The following is a 20675-nucleotide window of genomic DNA, read 5'->3' as shown; positions in this document are numbered from 1 at the left end:
TTAAATTGCGTAAATGTGTTCTTTTTTAAAAAAATGTTAATGTTATAGGAGTAAAGTTGACTTACTTCTGCTGTACAACAAAGTATATCAGTTATACATATACCCACTCTTTTTCAGATTCTTTCCCCATATGGGTCCTTACAGAGAATTGAGTAGAGTTCCCTGTGCTATGCAATAGGTGCTTATTAGTTATCTATTTTATATATAGTAGTATGTATATGCCATTCACAATCTCTCAATTTATCCTTCCCCCCACCTTTGGTAACTATAAGTTTGTCTTCTACATCCGTGATTCTATTTCTCTTTTGTAAATAGGTTTATTTGTGCCATTTTTTATATTCCACTTATAAGTGATATCATATGATATTTGTCTTTCTCCAACTGGCTTCACTCAGTGTGACCTAGAGACTGTCATAATAGGTCCCTTTTTGTGAAAGAAGAGTTGCACAGGAAGCTCAGCTCAGTGATGAGCTAGAAGTGTGGGATGAGGATTGGGAGGGAGGCTTCAGAGGGAGGGGATATATGTTACATGTAGATGATGCATACTGTTGCACAGCAGAAACCAACACAACCTTGTAAAGCAATTATCCTCCAAAAATTAAATAAAAGTTTACTAGTTTCCAATTTATCATAGACGCATAACTCTCCCTTAAATAACTATTTGAAAATAAGGAGTTAATTTAATTAAAAAATACTAGAAATCACAGCTCAGTAAAAAATACTAGAAATCACAGCTCAGTAAAAAATACTAGAAATCACAGCTCAGGTGATACCTTGCATGTCTTATGGTAAGTGGTGTATACATGATTGAAATTTGAATAACTCTGGAGTGGAGAACAATGTGGGCTCTGGACTGTTGGTTTGATCCTAGATCCAGACCTTACTTGCTGAATATCCTTCCTAAGCCACCAACCTTTCCAAGCCTCATTCTCCTCATCTTTAAAACAGGGACTAGAATATTAAGTGAGATATTGCCTGTAAAGCACTCAGCATGTTTGTGAGTGGGTGAATGCAATACATGAAGCGTCTCCATATCAAATTTATGCCCCCAAACTGACATCCACTAGAAATCGGCTGCAACAATTTCTCTACATCAGTGATGCTGTTCCGCAAATGTTTCTCCTCTGAACTCTACCCAGAGTCATCTTTCTTTGTATCCTGCCATCAACAAAGATTACTTTGGACCTTTCCTCACTTTAGGCAATTATCCGACACAGAATCTGCCTAAACTCTCAAACTGCGTGCCATGGTACAGAGAAAGAAGTCGCACGGCAAGAGCCTGACCCTTTGTCATTTATTTTCCAGGCTTATCAGATATCTGTTCACTTGCACATGCACTTCTGAGGATGTACATCTCAAGTCCATTTTATCTGCAGGCCTTGTGATATCTTGCAAAAAAAAAAGAAAAAATTCCTTCACACTAAGTTTAAGCTCCAAAAACTCATTAAGACTGTCCCTGTGGAGTTCTTCATAATGGAATTGTAACCTCTAGTTTTCCTTTTACCTGTCAGAAATTCATTTGGTGGACATGCTTTCTATCTCCCTGTGTTGAATCCTCATTTATTTCCTGGAATGTGGTGGAATTACTGGGAAAGCTGACCACAAATGTTGGACTCTGATCCCCTACTCCGGCAGTAGGTCAGAAGTATCTCCATGATGGGACTTCCCTGGTGAGCCAGTGGCTAAGGCTCCACTTTCCCACTGCACGGGGCCAGGGTTCCATCTCTGGTCAGAAAACTAAATTCATACTTGATGAAACTAAAGATTCCATTTGCAACAACCAAGACTTGGTGCAGTCAAATGAATAAATAAATGTTTTTTTAAAAAGAAATATCTCCACGATGCTGGTCAGAGCATGGCTTTCCAATGTTAGAACTTGGTGAAGAAGGAGGTTCAGGGTTTCTTTTTATAGTGACAACCGATCATTGAGGTGAAGGCATAGGACTGGCATAACCCTTCTTTCTAGTGATGAATCCAGAATTTTTATTTTTAAATGTAAATATAAAATGGTCATTTGGTAATGTCATTTTAGTACTGTGAAGAAATGAACTCACAGAAGTGGTCATTTATCATTACCGATAGGATCAAACTCAGAGAGGCCACCAAGAAATAATACAGTTTGAAGAAAAACAACCCCAGGTATAATTCAAAACATTTGGGCAAGGAAAAGCTTAGTTCCAGGATCACTGTGATGATGACATCTATTAGCAAAGCATCTTTCGCTGTAAAATCCTAGCAAAGATGTCAGCTAATGAGTGCTGTGTGACGTTTCTTTTCACCAGTTGCTGTGTTAGCTCACTCTTCCTTCCGGTAACCTCACACCATCTTGCGTTTGTCTCCCAGCTCAGGTACAAAGAGCCGTGTGACAGAGCAACTCCTGTGAGCATGACGCCCGAGATAGAGAGAGTGAGGAGAAACCAGGAGCAGCTGAGCACGGCAAGTTGTTTCTGTTTTGCTCTTATATTTTACCAAACATTAGCTATTTTTATTCTTTACCATGCTTTCTGAAAAGCATTAGACACTCTACATCTTGGTCACTTCTTTTCTACTATCCCATACTGAGGTGTGTGGACTGTGGCACCCTTGTGAGAGAGAGTCCAGGAAGTTGGGAACTGCTTTGCTACTATTCGGCCATGCTTATTTATTCAAGAAATCTTTTTTTAAAATATTTTTTTATGTGGACCATTTTTCAAAGTCTTTATTGAATTTGTTACAATATTGCTTCTGTTTTATGTTCTGGTTGGTTGGCTGTGAGGCATATGGGATCCTAGCTCCCTGACTAGGGATTGAACCTGTACCCCCTGCATTGGAAGGCAGAGTTCCAACCATTCAACCACCAGGGAAGTCCCTATTGAAGAACTCTTCATTAAGCAATGTGGCAGGCATTATCCTGGTCACTGGTACACAGAGATAGATAAGACCCCTTCCTATCTTCATGGGCCTCATAGTTTAGATGGTAAATCTCTGAAACTACATCCAAATCTAAAGAGCTGGAGAGCAGCATAGTGGGTATGTTGTCAGTCTGAGAAAAGAGAAAGTTGTCTATTGGCATAAGGCTAAGGAAGACCTGAATTGACTGGGGTTCTGAGACGTAATGTCCTGGCAGGGAACCTTATAAATAAAACAGAAAACATCAATCATTCAGTGATCTGTTGCTAGTAAAGCAAGGGTAGTTAATAATCATGAGGTCCCCCGGCTGTGGACCCTGTGCTAAATGCGTTATGTGATTCGGTGGGGTAGGCCTGATTTATTGCTCTGGTTTGTAGGTGTGGGAAACTGAGTCTTGAGAAGTCAGAGGACATGCAAGAACCCATGGTTTGTGACAGCAGGGCTGGGATTTGAACCCAGGCCTCCCTGAATTCAGAAATCTCTTTCAAATGTGTCCCCTAATGGTTATTTTTCCCATTTTTTGGACCATTTTATGGAATTTTTACCGTTATAAACAATAACCTTCTTCTTCTGAACCAGATAATTTTGAGACACTTTAAAATTTAAGAGTGACTTCTCCCAGATGGAGGAGGAAATCAGGCTGAATACTGCTTTATCCTTACAGTTTCCCTGATAGTGGTATGAGTGAGGGGTCTTAGGCTTCTTTTGAAGATGGAGGCTCCAGGATCAGAATAGGAGTAAATGGCCTTCCCAGGCTGCCATGACTACTTCACTATAGTTCTCTTTTAATGATTTTTTTTTTTTTAGTTTTAATTTTTTTTTCTCCCTATTTTCTGTCCACGCACAGCATGCAGGATCTTAGTTCCCTGGCCAGGGAACTAACATGTGGCCACCGGACACCATGGTGTCTTAACTACTGAACCGGCAAGGATATCCCTTATAATGATTTCATTACAGTGTCTTCCCCTTCTATTTCTATTACATTTAGTCGTGGTCTTTGCAATTGGTTTTGGTATTGAACACAGAAATGTTTATTAAAAATCATTTTTAAGAAGTACAACCAGCACTTGGTGCTTGCCAAGTCAGAAGAATCCAAAGCCAGATGTAGATTTGAACTGAAAGGCTGACACACACCTACTGTGGGAAAAATTATGTAAAAAATAGGGTTAATTTTGAGGCTTATCCTCTGTTGATATTTGGTTGGAGACCATTCTGCTATTTATTAAAATTCATATTAATCCTCCACAGGTAAAATACAGAGGAGAGATTAAACAGGCGACTGCAATTTCTGATCCACCAGAGCTGAAGAGAGTGAAAGAAAACCAGAAGAACCTCAGCAATGTGTGATCTTAGTCACTTTTTTCTTAAGAAAGCAAACGTATTGTCAACATGCCAATGAAGGGATTGTGTTTACAAAGTTTTCATGACCTTGAGTTGATTGCCTCTGCTCTCAATTGACTGTCAATTTACTGGAAAGTTTTCAGGGTGTTAGGCATTGTGGGTCCAGTCAGGCACGCCCTGCTCAGAGTTCCTAGTGACTGCAATGTGATTTTTGTCTGCAGGTTATTGTATATCCCTCTTATCTGCTCTTCGTGCTTGCAGTTTCAGTGATTCTCCAAAGGGATGCCATGGCAGTTTTTGGCATCTTGGCTCTACAATAAGCTTTCCCACTCCCTTTACTCCAAATGAATTAATAAATGTATTCTTGTTCTGTAGCCTGTCCAACCCCATTTCCACTCATAGCTATCATCACTTTATTTTTGGATGATGCTGGGAAAAAATTATGAAGTGTGCCTGGCTGAATAGGTCATATGAAACAGGTCCATTTTCAGGGCACTTGTTCAGGGCTGTCAAGTTTTGCTCAGACACCAATTCTTGGCCTGTTCTAACTCCTTTCTGTTATGTAATCCATGGATGCAGTTTGCTGAGAGAGTACTTTTTTATTTTCTTTTTAAATTTTTTAAAAAACTTACTTTTATTTTTCAGTTGCATTATGCAGCATGTGGGATCTTAGTTCACCAAACAGGGATCAAACCCATGCCCCCTGCATTGGAAGCGTGGAGTCTTAAGCATTAGACCACCAGGAAAGTCCCTGAGAGAATCCTTTTTCTGAAGTCATTAATAATAAATTGTGTTTTCTGGAAGAGGAAATTTGAAAATCTGTTAGATACAAAGAAATCTTTTATTCTTTAAACCTTTAAAGTCCTTTGGCCAGATTATAAAGGGAAGGCAGTTTATTGTTTGGCATTGTCCCTGACAACTGTATTTTGGAGAAGTAGATACTCACCTTCTCCTGATGTATTCAGAGTCACAGTTGATGTAACTCCATTACTCTCTAAAGGGAACATGGTTCTGGAGAAGGAGGGATGGAGCACTGGGGAGCATGCTGGCCTTATGGATCACCATGGTTACTGCTTAGGCATCATGGCCAAAATTCTGCCACAGTTAATTACTAAGAAACCATAATGGTCCAGCAGCCTTCTATATGGGTAAGAATATCTTAAAGTAACATCCGTGAAGATATTTCTTACCTTACTCCTTTGTGATGAAATGCTTATTATAGCCTTACTGACGGTACACCCATATAATGAGTACATTCACAGTGATTCTCTGCCATAGGATGAATTAAAATAGAATGATTTAAGATGCAAGCGTTTTAAATATGACTAGACCTCTGATGGGTCAGTGGTAAAGAATCTGCCTCCCAATGCAAGAAACACCGTTTCAATCTGTGGTCTGGGAAGGTCCCCTGGAGAAGGAAATGGCACCCCACTCCAGTATTCTTGCCTGGAAAAAAAAATCCATGGACAGAGGAGCCTGGCGGGCTACAGTCGATCAGGTCGCAAAGTGCCGGTCATGACTTAGTGAGTAAACAACAACAAAGCCCTCTGCTAGCCTCCTTTTTTTTCCCACCCCCGCAGCTTCCTATCCTTGCTTAGCTCTTTAAAATAAGTACTATGAGGGTCTTGTTTAGTTGAATTGATTCACAGTGCTCTGTTTTTTGTTTTCCAAAATGATAGGTTTATTATAAATCTCAGATGGGAAGAGCTACAGCTTTAAGTGTAACTCCTGAAATGGAAAGAGTAAAGAAGAATCAAGAAAATATTAGTTCGGCAAGTTGTTTTATTCACTTGGTGCTATCATGAAGGACATGTTCTTTATTATTTATTTGCAGACCAAGAAGCTTTTGTAAGATATGCAGAAAGTACATGTGTTATTTCAGATGACATCTGAAAGCCGCCACTGTCTAACTTTACATTGTCCTGAACCGTACTGATGTTTCCAGATGTGACCAACACTTATATTTAAAGTTTCATTTTAAACTGAATTATGTTCATTTAAACAATGAGTCATGTTATTTTAGCCAGTGTCTTTGAAAGTGGTAGTCTTTGATGTATAAGTTAAACAATTATCATTTTACAGATGTATTCCATTGAATGTTGATTGTTAAGTCCTCTCTGCAAAACAAAATAAGAAATGAATTATTACTCCAAAGTAAGGACTTAGAGGAAAAAACAGTCTTTAAATATATTTAACACAGAAATCGGTTACTCATTGAAGTTCTGTGTTGCATGTCAGGGTCTTATTTGGGGAGTATACCTTCTCTCAGGAAATACCAGGGCTTCTGTTCTGAGTGCACATATCCCCTCATGTCTGCAATAATCCGTATCCTGATCTTACACAGAATCAGCCTCAAAAAAAGCAATGTTCTGATAGTCAGATGTCAGAAAGAGCTTTATGCCTGGGAATCAGCATTTAGATTTTAAACTGTGCAGCTCTCTAGTGGCATTTCTGCCCAGAGATGCTGACTGTATTCAACACAAATTACCTTTAAGCTGTGGCTGTTTAGAGGGAACCTAAGGTGGATACCTAATGATTCTTACCATCTGCTCTGGTCAAATAAAAGGAAATATTGATAGAGGTATGTGTGTTATGCATGCTTCCACAGTGTTATGGCAGAAAAAGGGGAAATAGAGAAACAGAAAAAGAAATTTAGGTTCCATTTAGTTTTGGATTTTCCCTATTGATAAAGTATTTCCCACTTTTACAGACTCATGGTTAGTGGATGTTGGTCACTTACACATTTGTATTCAGTTTGTAGAGAGATTTCGGTCATCTTTGCTGTAGCCTTTAAAGGAGACCATCAAGAGTAAAATTTTAGCTCATTATTCTAGAAGGAAATGCAATTCACTAAATAAGTTACCTGGGAAGTAATTCAGAATATGTTGTATATGCCTCACTCATTTGGAAAGCTTGAAAAACTTAGGTAATTTTAAAATTATAGTTGTCTTTTTGTGAAGTATGCTCTGTTATTTACTTTGCAGGTAAAATATACCCAGGACCAGAAACAGATGAAAGGTAGACCAAGTCTGATTTTAGATACACCTGGTCTCAGACATGTCAAAGAAGCTCAAAATCGTATTTCAATGGTAGGGTCCAACAGGTCCTCCATCCGTGACTAAAACGTACTAAGGAGTGGCACCACCCCGTGCACCGATGGCGTTGTTCACCGTTAATCTGGATAACTAACAAAGCATGGAAAGGCCCATGGGCCCATACCGATGGCGTTGTTCACCGTTAATCTGGATAACTAACAAAGCATGGAAAGGCCCATGGGCCCATCCTTTGGGGGGAACTTTCTAATCTTACTGAAATGTACGGGAAATATTTAGTCTAATAAAATAATTTTTCTCGGTGATTTTTTGGGGTGTGTTTTTATTTCTAACGTGACTGCTACTATAAATGCTTTTTATGGAAGATACTTGCTTGGACTTTTTTTTTCAATTAATATTAAGATGGAGTTTGGTGTGTTTACATGTTTAAAGAATATGAAAATATGTATTTTTTTAAAAAACAGTCTCATGAGATATATTTTATATACCATAAAGCTCACCCATTTAAAGTATACAAAGTAGTTTCTAGTATAATTTACAGAGTTAAACAACCATCACCCTAACCTAATTTCAGAATGCAAAAAACACGTGTTTTGAAGTATATGTTTTTGTAACTATATACAAACATTATATATGTAGTTATATGTTTTTGTAACTATATACAAACATTATATATGTAGTTATATGTAACTTGCTCTCTTAATCGAATTTTAAATAATATTGCTTTCTTAAATAATAGTATAGAAATAGCTTATCATTTTATTGCATACTAAAGTTTAAGAGATAGGAAATTAACTTATCCCTAAGTGAGTACATTTTAGAAAGTAACTAGGATTTGAAAAATAAATCTTTCAATACTTCTTACTTATATACAAGCTTATATATTAAAAGAGCTGCTAACTGCAATGATGGAAAGCATTGTGAAAATATCAGCACTTGATTTCTGATGCTAGGAAACTGAAATTTCACAAATTATTTTTGGAATAACCGGAAAAAATACATTTATGTAGAAAATAATCTAGATGCAGCTGGTATAGTAACTTTATACTCAAATTTTGTGAGCTGTGTAGCATTCAGGAAATTTCAGTGGAGTTACTATGGTTTTTCCCGCTTTCAGGTGAAATATCATGAAGATTTTGAAAAGACAAAGGGAAGGGGCTTTACTCCTGTTGTGGATGACCCTGTGACAGAGCGAGTGAGAAGGAACACCCAGGTCGTCAGCGATGCCGCCTATAAAGGTGTCCATCCTCACATCGTGGAGATGGACAGGAGACCTGGAATCATTGTTGGTAAGCTGACTGGCCTGCTTGGCAGGTCTGCACACTCAAAAAGATGGTGCTTTCCCTGTTTTTATTAATGGAATTCACTTCCTTATTCATCGGACCCCTCCTCAAATGCATGACATGGTGCCCAGGTGAAAGTGGACCAAAGGCGAAGTGTTGTTGTTTGCACCACGTTGGAGGGAATTCATGGCCTTTGCCAGGTGTTGTTGCAAATTCGTTCTGTAGTTGGACATTCTCTGTCTTTAATAACCTTCCGGTCTTGAGTGTTCCTGCTTGCTACGCAAAGCAGCAGCCCAAATATCAGACATAGGTGATAATGAAGATTAAGCAATTATTTTGTTTCCCTTTAGCTTATGTGGGCTTCCCTGGTAGCTCAGATGATGAAGAATCTGCCTGCAATGCAGGAGACCTGATTTCGATGCCTGGGTTGGGAAGATCCCTGGAGAAGGGAACGGTTACCCACTCCAGTATTCTTGCCTGGGGAAGTCCATGGACGGACCATGGGGTCGCAAAGTGTCGGACACAACTGAGCATCTTTCACTTTCACTTTTAGCTTATGTACTGATCAATAATTGTACTGCAGACATTGTCTGTATGGGTAACAGAACAGAAGTAACACATATAGGTCCTTTGACGTCAAATAGACATGCCTGAGAGATTCTGATGGTTTCTACCATGTGAGTAGCTTATATTTTTTTGAATATTATTTCTGAACTGGGAGAGTAGAGCTGTCTGAAAGTCTCACAAATCAGAGAGAAAGGAGCCTCAACCTTCTGTTCTTTCTTGTCATCCAGAGAAAATCTTAGGAACATAGTGTTGAATGGTGACAGAGTGAGCAAGGTTTGTACTAAAAGCTAAGAAAGCAAAGGAAAGATACTGATTTTTTTCAATTTGTTCAACATTTGCTTCTGTTGTAGGAAGATAATTTTTTTTATTTTTGTTTTGTTTTCTTAGACAAAAACCTTTTAGTTGCCTCTTATAAATTACTCGCATGTCCTTAATCAGGAGTTTTAACCCAACATTTTCCCTGTTTCAGTGTGTGGAGAGCATGAGTGATGAGGGTTTGGGGATGTGGGGAGTGGTGTGGTGTGTATGTGTGATAAGTCACAGGCTCCCTGTGGAAGGTCAACAAAGAATAAACCAGACAACTTATATTTGATCGCAAGGTTTTTTAGCAAATCCTGTGAGTGTGAATCACACTGTGAGTGTGAATATCCCTCCGTTCTCCTCTGAAGTCTGCTGCACAGTGGGTTTGCACATATTACATGCTTGCTTTTTGGATATGCCCCTTTTCAGATTTTGTTTGACTCTCTTGGGTGCTGACTTTTTTTTTTTTAATTCATTCTTGATTTGTTGATTTCTTCCTTTGGTAAAAGACCTCAAAGTTTGGCGCACAGATCCTGGCTCCATCTTCGACATTGATCCCCTGGAAGACAATATTCAGTCTAGGAGTCTACATATGCTTTCTGGTACTGCTTACGTTTTGAGTTCCTCCCCATTTACATGGCTTTTGTCCTCAAAGTGAAGCTGCTGTGAGCTCTGCAGGTTCATTGTGCCTTCTGTGTAATGTAAATTTTCAAGTTTGGGCTTCGAAAAACCAAGAGAGTTGCTGTGTTATTTAATATGCCACTAATCATTTATGAAAACAAAACTTACAAAAGAGCTTTTTAATATATCCTAGATTAGTTCTAGGTTTATTTTAAAGGTGTCTAGAGCTTACTTACACTTCCTTTTTATTAGTGAATATGATTTTAGAAGTTCTCTGGGCTTTGAAATGCAGCTATTTGGACTGCACTAAACTGCTAACATAAAGATTTGTTTTATGAAAAGCACAACATTTTAAAGATATAGTTCTTTAAGGAATTCTTCGAAGACTTTTATATAAAACAGAGGAGAGACTTTCTACATAGCATCGTGAATGTCTTAAAATAGGTTTTCAAGTATCCTTAAAATTTATCTCTGAGTTTTTATAAAATGCAAAATTTGTAGTTTACATAGGAAGTTTATTTGACTTTTAACTTCAACTGTATGTTTATAATTAAAAGTAAAACCCAAATGGTTTGGATTTTTGGGTATAGCAATAGCAAGGGTTGATCTTTGTAGGCTTTCAGACCGCATTTAGCAAACTGAAGATTTGACAGTTATGGGACTTTTTTAAATATATAAATAGATCTATCATTTAGGTCCTTCTCTGCCCCCAATTGTGACTCCAAGTTTAATTGTTAACATTAACAAAATTGAAAGTCCAAGGCAAAGTAGAAATTCTAATATTTTTATAGTAATTTGATCCACATAATCAGCCAAATTGTCATCCAAATTTTCTAAAAATAAAGAAAAGGCAACAAATGCTGTATCATTAGTGATATTTGAAAAGAACTATTTATAACTAAACTTTTGATAGAAATTTACTAATTTGCCAGTGTTTTCTTAGTTCTTGTCAACTTCCCATGCCTCATCTCTCCTTTAAGATTTAGACCAAACTGAGTGTGAATGATCATTAAGTCATCTGTGTTGTTGATAATATGTGCTGAAGTTAGGGAATAGATGGCTAGAATTTATAATACCTGAGCTTTGGGGTTGCAATTTAATGAGGGATTATTTTTCTTTCTTGTTAAATTTTTAAGTAATTATTTTGGTTTGTTTGTTCTTCAAGTCACTTAATCACAAATATGAATATTTTCCTTCCAATATAGAAAAGGCGAATCTTTATAGGAGACAACGGTCTCGGTCTTACTCGAGCAGTACTTTTGGTACAGGTCTGGGAGATGACAAATCAGAAATATCCGAGATTTACCGTAGCTTTTCATGCTGCAGTGAGGTAACAAGACCATCTGATGAAGGAGGTATCAAACATTAACCACTCTCAGAAGTCTCTTTTAATGTATCCCAAGTGTGTCTTTAACAAATTCTTCACTTTTGCACAAACATGGCATGGATATGTTTGAACATTTAAAATTATGTTTAGAAAGTTGAGTCTTTTTTAAAAACTAATAATATGCATTTTTTGCATGCTTGTTTTTCCTATCTTTCCTCACTGTGTTCACTAAAAATGGATCTTTAATGACAACAGGGTCTTGGGATCTGCTACGTGAATCTGTTTCACAGGAGTTGTATGTGATGGATATACACAGCCAGAGTGGAAACTTGAGTTCTGTGGAGTTCATATCTGATTTCCATTAAGGAAAATCAATCTTATGGTTATATTTGAGTGGCTAAGAGAGTGCTATGAATTTATGTGTTTAAATATTCATATACAGTTGCAGACAGAGTTAGATCTTGCCAAAAAGAAATGGGGTATGTACTTGGGATGTGAGATTTTTTTAAAATGGAAAATACTGTTGATTGTTAATAATCTTTGTATCTTATATTACTATCCTTGTCCTTTACATTCTTCTGTTTTCTGGATCCAAGCTGATGGCTTAGGTCTAGAAATCGGTCGTTGAAATTGTTTTGGATGTTAAACTACTCTAGCTGTTATTAAAGGTTATGACTAAGGTACAGCCACATTTGAGTGCCGTGGGGAGGGGGAGAGGAATGAACACAGAACAAAAGGAAAACTGAGTTTCCATTACAACCAAAGGCCATAGCACTGAAATCCCTAAGGCAGGAGATTTTGAAGTGGAGGAGTTTAACATCTTGGGAAAAGTAATGTGACTATGGACCTGATGAAACTATGAAATCTCTTGCAATTGAGTAATTGATTTTTTGCACTTATAGGAAAGACCCCTTTGAGAAGAAAATCAATTGCAGTCAATAATCTTAAATTGTACATTCAGACTTGCCTTAGCTTGGTAGAAAGATGTTTCTTTTTTAAATTTCAGATAAAGTGAGGTATAGTTGACATATAAAATTGTAAGATATTCTAAGTGTACATCATGATGATTTGATATATGATATGTTGTGAAAGGATTCTCCCCAGTTAGTTAATTAACATATCCATTACCTCACAAATATATCTTCTTTTTTTCCTTTGGCCAGAGCACTTAAGTTCTACTCTGTCAACAAATTCCATTTATACAGCACAATGTTATCAACTATAGTCACTGTGTTATTCTTTAGCTTCTTGTACCTTATTCATTGTGTATTAAAAATGTGTACCCTTTTACCAATTTCTACCTATTTCCCCCAGCCTCTGGCAACTACTGTTCTGCTATCTGTTTCTATGAGTTTGACTTTTCTTTTTTTTTTGGCTTGATCTTTGTAGAAAGTTTTTAAGAGTCTCCTTCCTCTATGCTTCTAATGTTTATGAACTAGGGTTTCTTTCTTGTAGGTAAGATAAATGTGTGAGAGCTCCTCTTTCAGTGTCTGCTTATCTAACAAAGGATTCAGTAACTTTATTTTTTTGGCTTGGGGCTATTGATTTCTCCCTTCCATGTCCTCTGTGACTCTAGAGGTACAGAATAATATTGATGCCTGGTAAGATAAATAAAACCCAAAGCAAATACAAGAACAAATTTCCATCAACCTTATTTAACTTTCTCAGTTCAACGTAGTAGAACTGATGTCTCTCCCAAAAGCGATGCACCTTAGAGTCTTTGCTTCATCGGGGAGCCTTTAACTTCATGTCTGAACACACAAACACAGCATTCATTCATTTAATCACCAAATGTTTGAGCACTTTTTGTGCATCAGCCAAGAGCTCAGATCTGGCAGTGTACATAGCAGTGAGCAGCAGAGATACGCATCTGCTCTAAGGGGTTTGGAGTCTGGTGAGGACCCTGACATTGAGCAGATACTTACCCAAGTAATCTATAATTATGAACAGAGTAAGTGCTGGGAGGGGAGCATGTGGGGGCCACAAGGGGGTACTCCATCTGGCCTCGATGTCACGGGAGCCTTCCTCAGGGAAGGAAGATTTGAGCTGAGATGTGAATGCTAAATGGAAGTGAACTATGCCAATGGGTTTTGGGAAAATAATGTTTCTCAGAGACAGAACAGAACACAGAAGTGGTGCATCAATGAGACATTCAAATGGAGGCGTTGAGCAGGCAGTTAGAGTCCAGAGGAGGAGGCTGCACTGGAGACAAATGGGAAGTCAATCACCTGTGTCTGTGATCAGGTCTTGGATTCATCCGTGCAGATAAGGAGAGTTTGAGCCCCCTCCTGCAGGTTTCTCAGCTCCGTCTATGCCAGGGAGGAGTTTGGCACTTGTCTCCGATTCTGTTGGCTCATCGAAAACCCACTGTTGTTGGTTTATCTTCTCTTCCTCCTCTCAAGCCCACTACTTTCTAATTATTTCTAGTAAGAAGACCCTACACTGTGCCAAAATGAATAAGAAATGTCTCCATTGAAAGAAAGTATACGTAAGTGTTCTTATATTTAAGATGGAATTTGAGTAAGAGTAACACAGGGATGGGGGAGCCTGGTGATCTGCCATCTATGGCATTGCACAGAGTCAGACACTACTGAAGTGACTTAGCAGCAGCAGCAACACATGGTTAAGAGAGAATAATCACGTTTATTTTTTAAAGTGGAGGAACATCAGACTCCATGAAAGGTGGTGCAGGAAGGTTTTTGGCAGGAAGGAGTGTCTCCACAACTTAAATAATGCCTTGTAAGAAACGCTGACTTCTTGGAGATGTTTATAACCTGTCATTGTCACCTGATAAAAGGCTTGTGTTTGGTGACATTTCCAATTTTGGGAAGTTGATATTGAGGGATGAAGCAAAAGTGTAGATGTACCAGTAAGTTTTTATAACATTAGCACAGTGGCTTACCCACAGTGTATCTAGGTTAATTCAAAAAGATTTGGGGATACCTGAGAATATGCTTCTAATTTTAAGTGAAGCAAATCATAGTCTACTGATTGGTACCTTATGTCTGTATTCAAACAATCAGTGACATATCTAACCTAATAAGTCCAAAAATGCCTCCTCACCTTCTCTACAACATTCTGCTGCTTTTCCAGGCCTCCTGGGTTGCTAAGTAGCGACTGCAACTTTCCAGATACTAACTTCACATCCTTAGGAATCATCCTCCACACTTGTCTTTTACTCACATCCACATCCAAACCATTAACAGATCTTACCAGCTTGCCTGGGACGAACACATCCAGAATCTGACTGCATGGTCTACCTCCTCCCCTGGGCCCCCACCATTCCCCCATCTCAGCTGCTGCCCTCTCTGCCTCCAGTCATCACAGAAATTTCCAGACGAGTTTCCAGCTTCTGTTCTTGCCACCCCAAGCCACCAGCCCTCTCTCTGCCTTGGTCTGTTCTCCACCTGGCAGCTGGAGGCTCTTTGCTGCTAAGTCGCTTCAGTCATGTCCAACTCTGTGTGACCCCATAGACGGCAGCCCACCAGGCTCCCCCATCCCTGGGATTCTCCAGGCAAGAACACTGGAGTGGGTTGCCATTTCCTTCTCCAATGCATGACAGTGAAAAGTGAAAGGTAAGTCGCTCAGTCATGTCCAACTCTTCGTGAGCCCATGGACTGCAGCCTACCAGGCTCCTCTGTCCATGGGATTTTCTAGGCAAGAGTACTGGAGTGGGGTGCCATCGCCTTCTCCGATGAATGAGTCTACCTATTTGTAAAAATATGACTGATGAAAACAGTGCAATCACTAGGTTATCACACTGTGCGAGTTCGGTTGTCAAGAGGGAGCAACTCAAAGGACATCACACAATCTATAAACCAGCTGGAAGAAGCCATCCAGACTCTGCCCTGCCGAACCCTTTCTGGGCGATGATTAGACAAGTCCTCATAGATGATATACTGTGTGCAGAAGTGCTGATCAGAATCAGGTTTGGCGTGGTACGCGACTGTATTGATGGTTTGAGTCACGTCACTGTCTGGCTTAGGCTTTCTAATGAGGATCTGGCCCCCACCGGCAGTGACAAGCTTAATAAGGTTGTCCTTTGGATGGTGTTTGAAGGTTCCCCCAAAATAGAAGTAACATGCATCACACAGCTTTGGCAACAGCTGTTCTCTGTTGAGCCTGCTTTTCTGTGGTCCTTCAGGAATTTCATACTTTTTTTCCTGTTCACACTCTTTGCTTTGCAGACATGTTTTCACCCATTCAAATTTTAGGATCCAGCATCCACTGAGAATTCCAAGCATACACTTCAGGGTGCTTTGGACTGTATCTCCAGAACATGAGTTACATGTCCTGACATGAGTTACTGTACTGTCAAACTCAGCAGTTTTTAGTCTTTAAGAATTGTTGCAAGCTCACTGAGCATTCCTAAGGATGATTCCTAAGGATGAGGTTCTTTAGGAAACACATAAATCTAATACCAGTTAGATCACATCATTTTTCTGCTACCATTTCATTCTGAATAAAACCCAAATCCTTGCCGTTGCCTACAGGGCCCTCTTCTGACCTGCGCCCCGACTGCGGCCCTAAACCATTTCCTGCTTTTCTTGGTTCACTCATCCTCTCTCCCCATCCCAGTCTCCCTGCTTTTTACCCACCTTTGCGCCTGCATGTGCCCCCAGCTTGGACTCTCCCTCCCACTGCACCTGAGCTATCTGCTTGTCTAGACCTATTTTTCTTCATATCTTTGCTCAGGATCACTTGATCAGAGAGACCCTCTCTAACTACCAGATATAAAACAGCACTGCTTCCCGTTCTGTCTGGCCCTTTACTCTTTGCTCTTTATTCATAGCACTTGACATCACCTGAGATATATATTTATTTGTTTATGTGTTTGTCTGTCTCTCCTAACTAGGATAGATGCCCATAGTGAAAGTGGAAGTCGCTCAGTCGTGTCTGACTCTGCGACCCCATGGACTATACAGTCCATGAAACTCTCCAGGCCAGAACACTGGGTAGCTTTTCCTTCTTCAGGGGATCTTCCCAACCCAGGGATCGAACCCAGGGCTGGGATATTGGCTGTTTTGTTTACTATGATTACTCTGTCTCCAGCTCTTAGAATAAGCACTCAGCAAATATTTGGTGAATAAATGAAATGGTCAAATTAATATTTTTTTCCCACACATTCCACTCCATTTTTAAAACAAATTGAGATATAATTGATGTATAAAATTGTATTAATTTTAGGTGTACAAAATATTAATATCTGAAAAATTAGAACTGCATATATAAATATATGTAAGTTTTAAAAAAAGTATGAAAATCTGTTATGCAAGGGCTTCAAGAAAAGCCTTCCGTTTTTGTTTTGATATGTTTCAATGACATTAAAGCATAGCTGAAAGAGAGAAAAAAACCCGAAAGTGGAAACACTCCAGGATAGTTTCTTTTCTGGTGGGGAGGCAAAGAAGTAGTATCCATGAGGTCCTGGTTGCTTTGAAATTTGGGGTCCCCTTTGAAATGCATGCTGTGCTGAGCCCTGGTCAGGAGGTGCTGAGTGAGTCTGTAGAAGGAGGTAACTTTCATGGTGATGACAGCAGTTTGATGAAAACCTTTAGTGTCCTCAGTTAAACACATACATTTGTTTAAATACTATTCTGAAAATTGGAAGGGACTTTAGAACAATGCTTATTATTGGTAAGATGGAGAAAAAAGAGAATGTTTGTATTTAGAGATGCCATCTTTTTCTTTATTCCAGATTTTACTGATTTCTTTCCATTTAGGTTAGAATTTCATACGATAAAAAGAATGAAGTCCCAGAAAGGTGACCTTTCATGTTGGGCTGACTCCCTGCTGTCGAGATGGCGTGTATCGTAGCTTGTCCTGTGGTGGACAGAACGGTGCGCAGGGGCAGGAGGCTTCATCCCACTCTCGCACTGCTCGGTCTGGGGTCTCGGGAGGTCACCCGATCTTACCCGGCTCAGATTCCACTTCTGTAACAAGTAGCTTTTCTAAGATGTTTTACATTTCCTAAGCCAAGTGCCATAATTGAAATAAACTCTTGTTTTCTTCTTTCTCTTCTTTTTTATGTATGAGAATGTGTTTATGTCCTGAAGGTGACCTGCTTTACTTTGTGTATTGAATGACTGGACAGTTATGAGAATTATAGTTTCGGGGTCCTTTTTCTGAGTTACAGGAAATTTAGGTTGTTAGGACAAAGGGTTAAACAATCAGCTCATTTCCTTGAGGCAGAAGTACAATGTTTTCATCATTCACATTTGGTTTTCATGAGCATTAACATAGAAGCCTTCTCCTTTGCATTTTTATCATTGTTGTAGTTATGCGCTTCTCATGATATTTTCCCATCTTGCTTTGATTGCTGAATATTTTCATTTTCTTATGAGATTATTTTGGGCTTTCTTTAGTTTTAGGTCTACTTTCTAAGATATTACGTTACCAAGGGGCTTGCATTTTCCATCTCTACTGTGTTGCCTTGCTTCAATAAAGGAGGCTTTTATTTAAATGTCATCTAATTTTGTTTTGATTCTTGAATGGTATTATTTGAAATTATCTTTATTGCCCTGTGGTACTAGATTAGGTTAACTTATTTCATTTGACACACATTTCCTTGAGTGGGAATAATCCTGATGATTTCTGCTTATTTCACTGCAAGGTTTTCTTTGATCTGTGTGTTTGTCTGTAGGTCACTTGCCGGCAACATGTATTTGCCTTCTGGTACTGCTTTGTATCTCTTTGGTTTCTTTTAATTCACAGTGTTTTGTATTACTTATATTTTTATGTGTTTGCCGTCTCACCCCGTGTTTACTCTTCTAGTTCAGTTTTGCTTCAGGCATTTTATGTGTTTCTATTTTCCTCTGGAGCATAAAGGGGATGGGAGTGTGATGGGGAGGAAAAGCAGATGCACTTTTCAAAGCCGACCTCCTCAATGTCTCAGCCTTGTGAACTTTTCCATTTTGCTCTGGAAGGAGCTTATTGGACCAGAATCCTCGTCCTGCCTTAAGTGATGGAAAACAAGTTTCAGAATTCTGGGACAGTCCCAGCTAGGCTGTGCTTTATAGCATTCCATTCCATATAATATGTCCTCAAAAGAGGTTATGTTGCAAGAGATGCTTCAATACCTTCTGGAATTCTCAGGATATGGTCTGTAGACGTGCCAAGAGGGCAGTGCACCAACTAGATAGCCAGCGGCCCTGGTTAAACACCCATAATTCCATTTGTCCATTAACCAAACATTTATCCAGTATCTCCCATATTTGTGAGATTCTGGAAACACAAATATAAAAGATAAAGTTATGGTCATCCGTGAACTTGCTTTTTGGTGGGTGAACCACATGCACGAACCCTTTGTGCTCAGGAAGGCATTGTGATGGAGAATTAGAATCAGCCAGGCTGACTGATGGGAAAGAAGTGTTTTAGGCAGAGAATGTAGCATGTGAGAGAGAATATAGCACATTGGAAACTTAATGTATTTGGCATACGTTAAGCCCGGGGGCTGTGCATCTAAGGGATGAGCCAGAGCCAGAGACTGGGTGCTGCTGAGCCACTGTCTCTTCAGAGGCAGAGTTCTGCTGAATATAATTGAATACGGTTTCTTTGCATGTTTCCTTGGACTTCACTGTGCAGGAGACGTAGAGGCTGTTTAGAGGACCAGTTACCTAGCCTGGTAAGCCACTGAGTCTGCCTTGGAAGTTTAATCCACTTAAGCATCCATTTTGCTTTGAATAATCTAGATTTTACCAAGAGTCTTGACTCTTTGGGCATCAAATGACCACAAGGTCTTATCAGTCTTCTGGAGGGATTAATGGTGTAGAGACAGCCTGGTGGATTTTTATTTCAAATATCACAAGTACTCTTACTGTTGACATTTGTCATTTGTGTAGAAGAGCAGAAACACCAAAACCTAAGCACCTTCCTTCCTACTCTAAGACTCCCAGACTCCAGACGAAATAGTCAACAGCTGGATATTTACTAGGCATCTTAAGTCTTATGTCTAGAACCAAAATCTTATTTCCTATCTTCCCCACAAAACAAACAAACATCTGCTCTTGCCTTTGTTCACCAGCTCAGCTGATGACACAGTACTTCACCTCAGTACTGAGGCAAAAACCATGGCGCCCCCCACTACCTTTCTTCCTCTCACACTTCACATCTGATCCATCTATAAGCCTGTCAGCTCTGTCCTCAGAATGTGTTTATGTCTCATCCAGCCACGTCTCACCATGTCCACTGCAGCCCAAGAGAATCACCATTCTGTCTCCTAGAGAGTGCAGATATTGGCTCCTGGTCTTTATAATTCCATTCTTACTTTTTCGAGCTGGCCACCACTTGGCTGCCAGTGACCTTTAAAAACTTGCACTTAATCTCATTACATCTTTGTTCAAAATAATATAATGGCTTCAATCACACTCGGTAAAAAAACGAGATCCAGTCTACAAAGTGTCATATGGTCTGGCCCTTGGTCTTGCCCCCTGTTCATCTCCTGGACTACCTGCTCCAGCCACACAGACCTCTGGGCTATGGATGTTAGGTGTTCTCTCATGTGGGCCTTTGTAATCTCTGATGCCTTTGTCTGGAGCAGTCTATCCCAGATATTTCTGTGGTTTGCTCACTTCCTTCAGGTCTTTGATTAAATGTCAACGAATCAGAAAGGAGAAGGGGGAGACAGAGGATGAGATAGTTGGATGGTATCACCAACTCAATGGACATGAGTCTGAGCAAACTCCAGGAGATAGTGAAGGGCAGGAAATCCTGGCATGCTGCAGTCCATGAGGTCGCAGAGTTGGACATGACTTAGTGACTGAACAACAGCAACAACAAATCAGAAAGGGTTTCCTTGATCACTCTACCTTGAAATCTCTCAACCCCCACACACTCATAACTCTCCCTTTGCTTTGCTTTATTTTTCTCTATAATTCTTTTTAAGCTCTGCTGCTGCTGCTAAGTCGCTTCAGTCGTGTCCGACTCTTTGTGACCCCATAGACGACAGCCCACCAGGCTCCCCCATCCCTGGGATTCTCCAGGCAAGAACACTGGAGTGGGTTGCCATTTCCTTCTCCAATGCATGAAAGTGAAAAGTGAAAAGGAAGTCGCTCAGTCGTGTCCGACTCTTAGCCACCCCATGGACTGCAGCCCACCAGGTTCTTCTGTCCATGGGATTTTCCAGGCAAGAGTTCTGGATTGGGTTGCCATTGCCTTCTCCATATTGAGGCATACTTGACATATAAATTTTGCACCTATATAATCTATAAATGCTGATGAGTTCAGACATGCACATATGCCTGTGATACGGTCACTACATTAAGGTGATGAACATGTATACCACCTCTAAAAATTTCC

The 20675-nt window shown here is 39.6% G+C and overlaps 1 protein-coding gene and 1 pseudogene across 6 annotated transcripts in view; one reads left to right on the top strand and one right to left on the bottom strand.

Moving 5' to 3' along the window:
- NEBL (nebulette) overlaps nt 1–20675 on the top strand; it is a 173884-nt gene that overhangs the window by 130002 nt on the left and 23207 nt on the right. For 3 of the 6 annotated variants that reach the window (XM_070380985.1, XM_070380984.1, XM_070380983.1), the window contains 5 exons: nt 2344–2436; nt 4138–4230; nt 5910–6002; nt 7215–7319; nt 8401–8572. In XM_070380985.1, coding sequence (XP_070237086.1) covers nt 2344–2436; nt 4138–4230; nt 5910–6002; nt 7215–7319; nt 8401–8572 — 556 coding nt within the window. Of the gene's footprint in view, nt 1–2343; nt 2437–4137; nt 4231–5909; nt 6003–7214; nt 7589–8400; nt 8573–20675 lie in introns of those variants that run through there. The other 3 variants (XR_011466441.1, XR_011466440.1, XM_070380986.1) reach the window with 3 other exon arrangements.
- On the bottom strand, nt 14922–15747 carry LOC102287539 (BRCA1-associated RING domain protein 1 pseudogene; annotated as a pseudogene).

This window comes from Bos mutus, chromosome 13 (assembly GCF_027580195.1).
Source record: "Bos mutus isolate GX-2022 chromosome 13, NWIPB_WYAK_1.1, whole genome shotgun sequence".
In the NCBI taxonomy this organism is placed as follows: domain Eukaryota; kingdom Metazoa; phylum Chordata; class Mammalia; order Artiodactyla; family Bovidae; genus Bos; species Bos mutus.
This window is presented reverse-complemented; position numbering and strand designations above follow the sequence as displayed.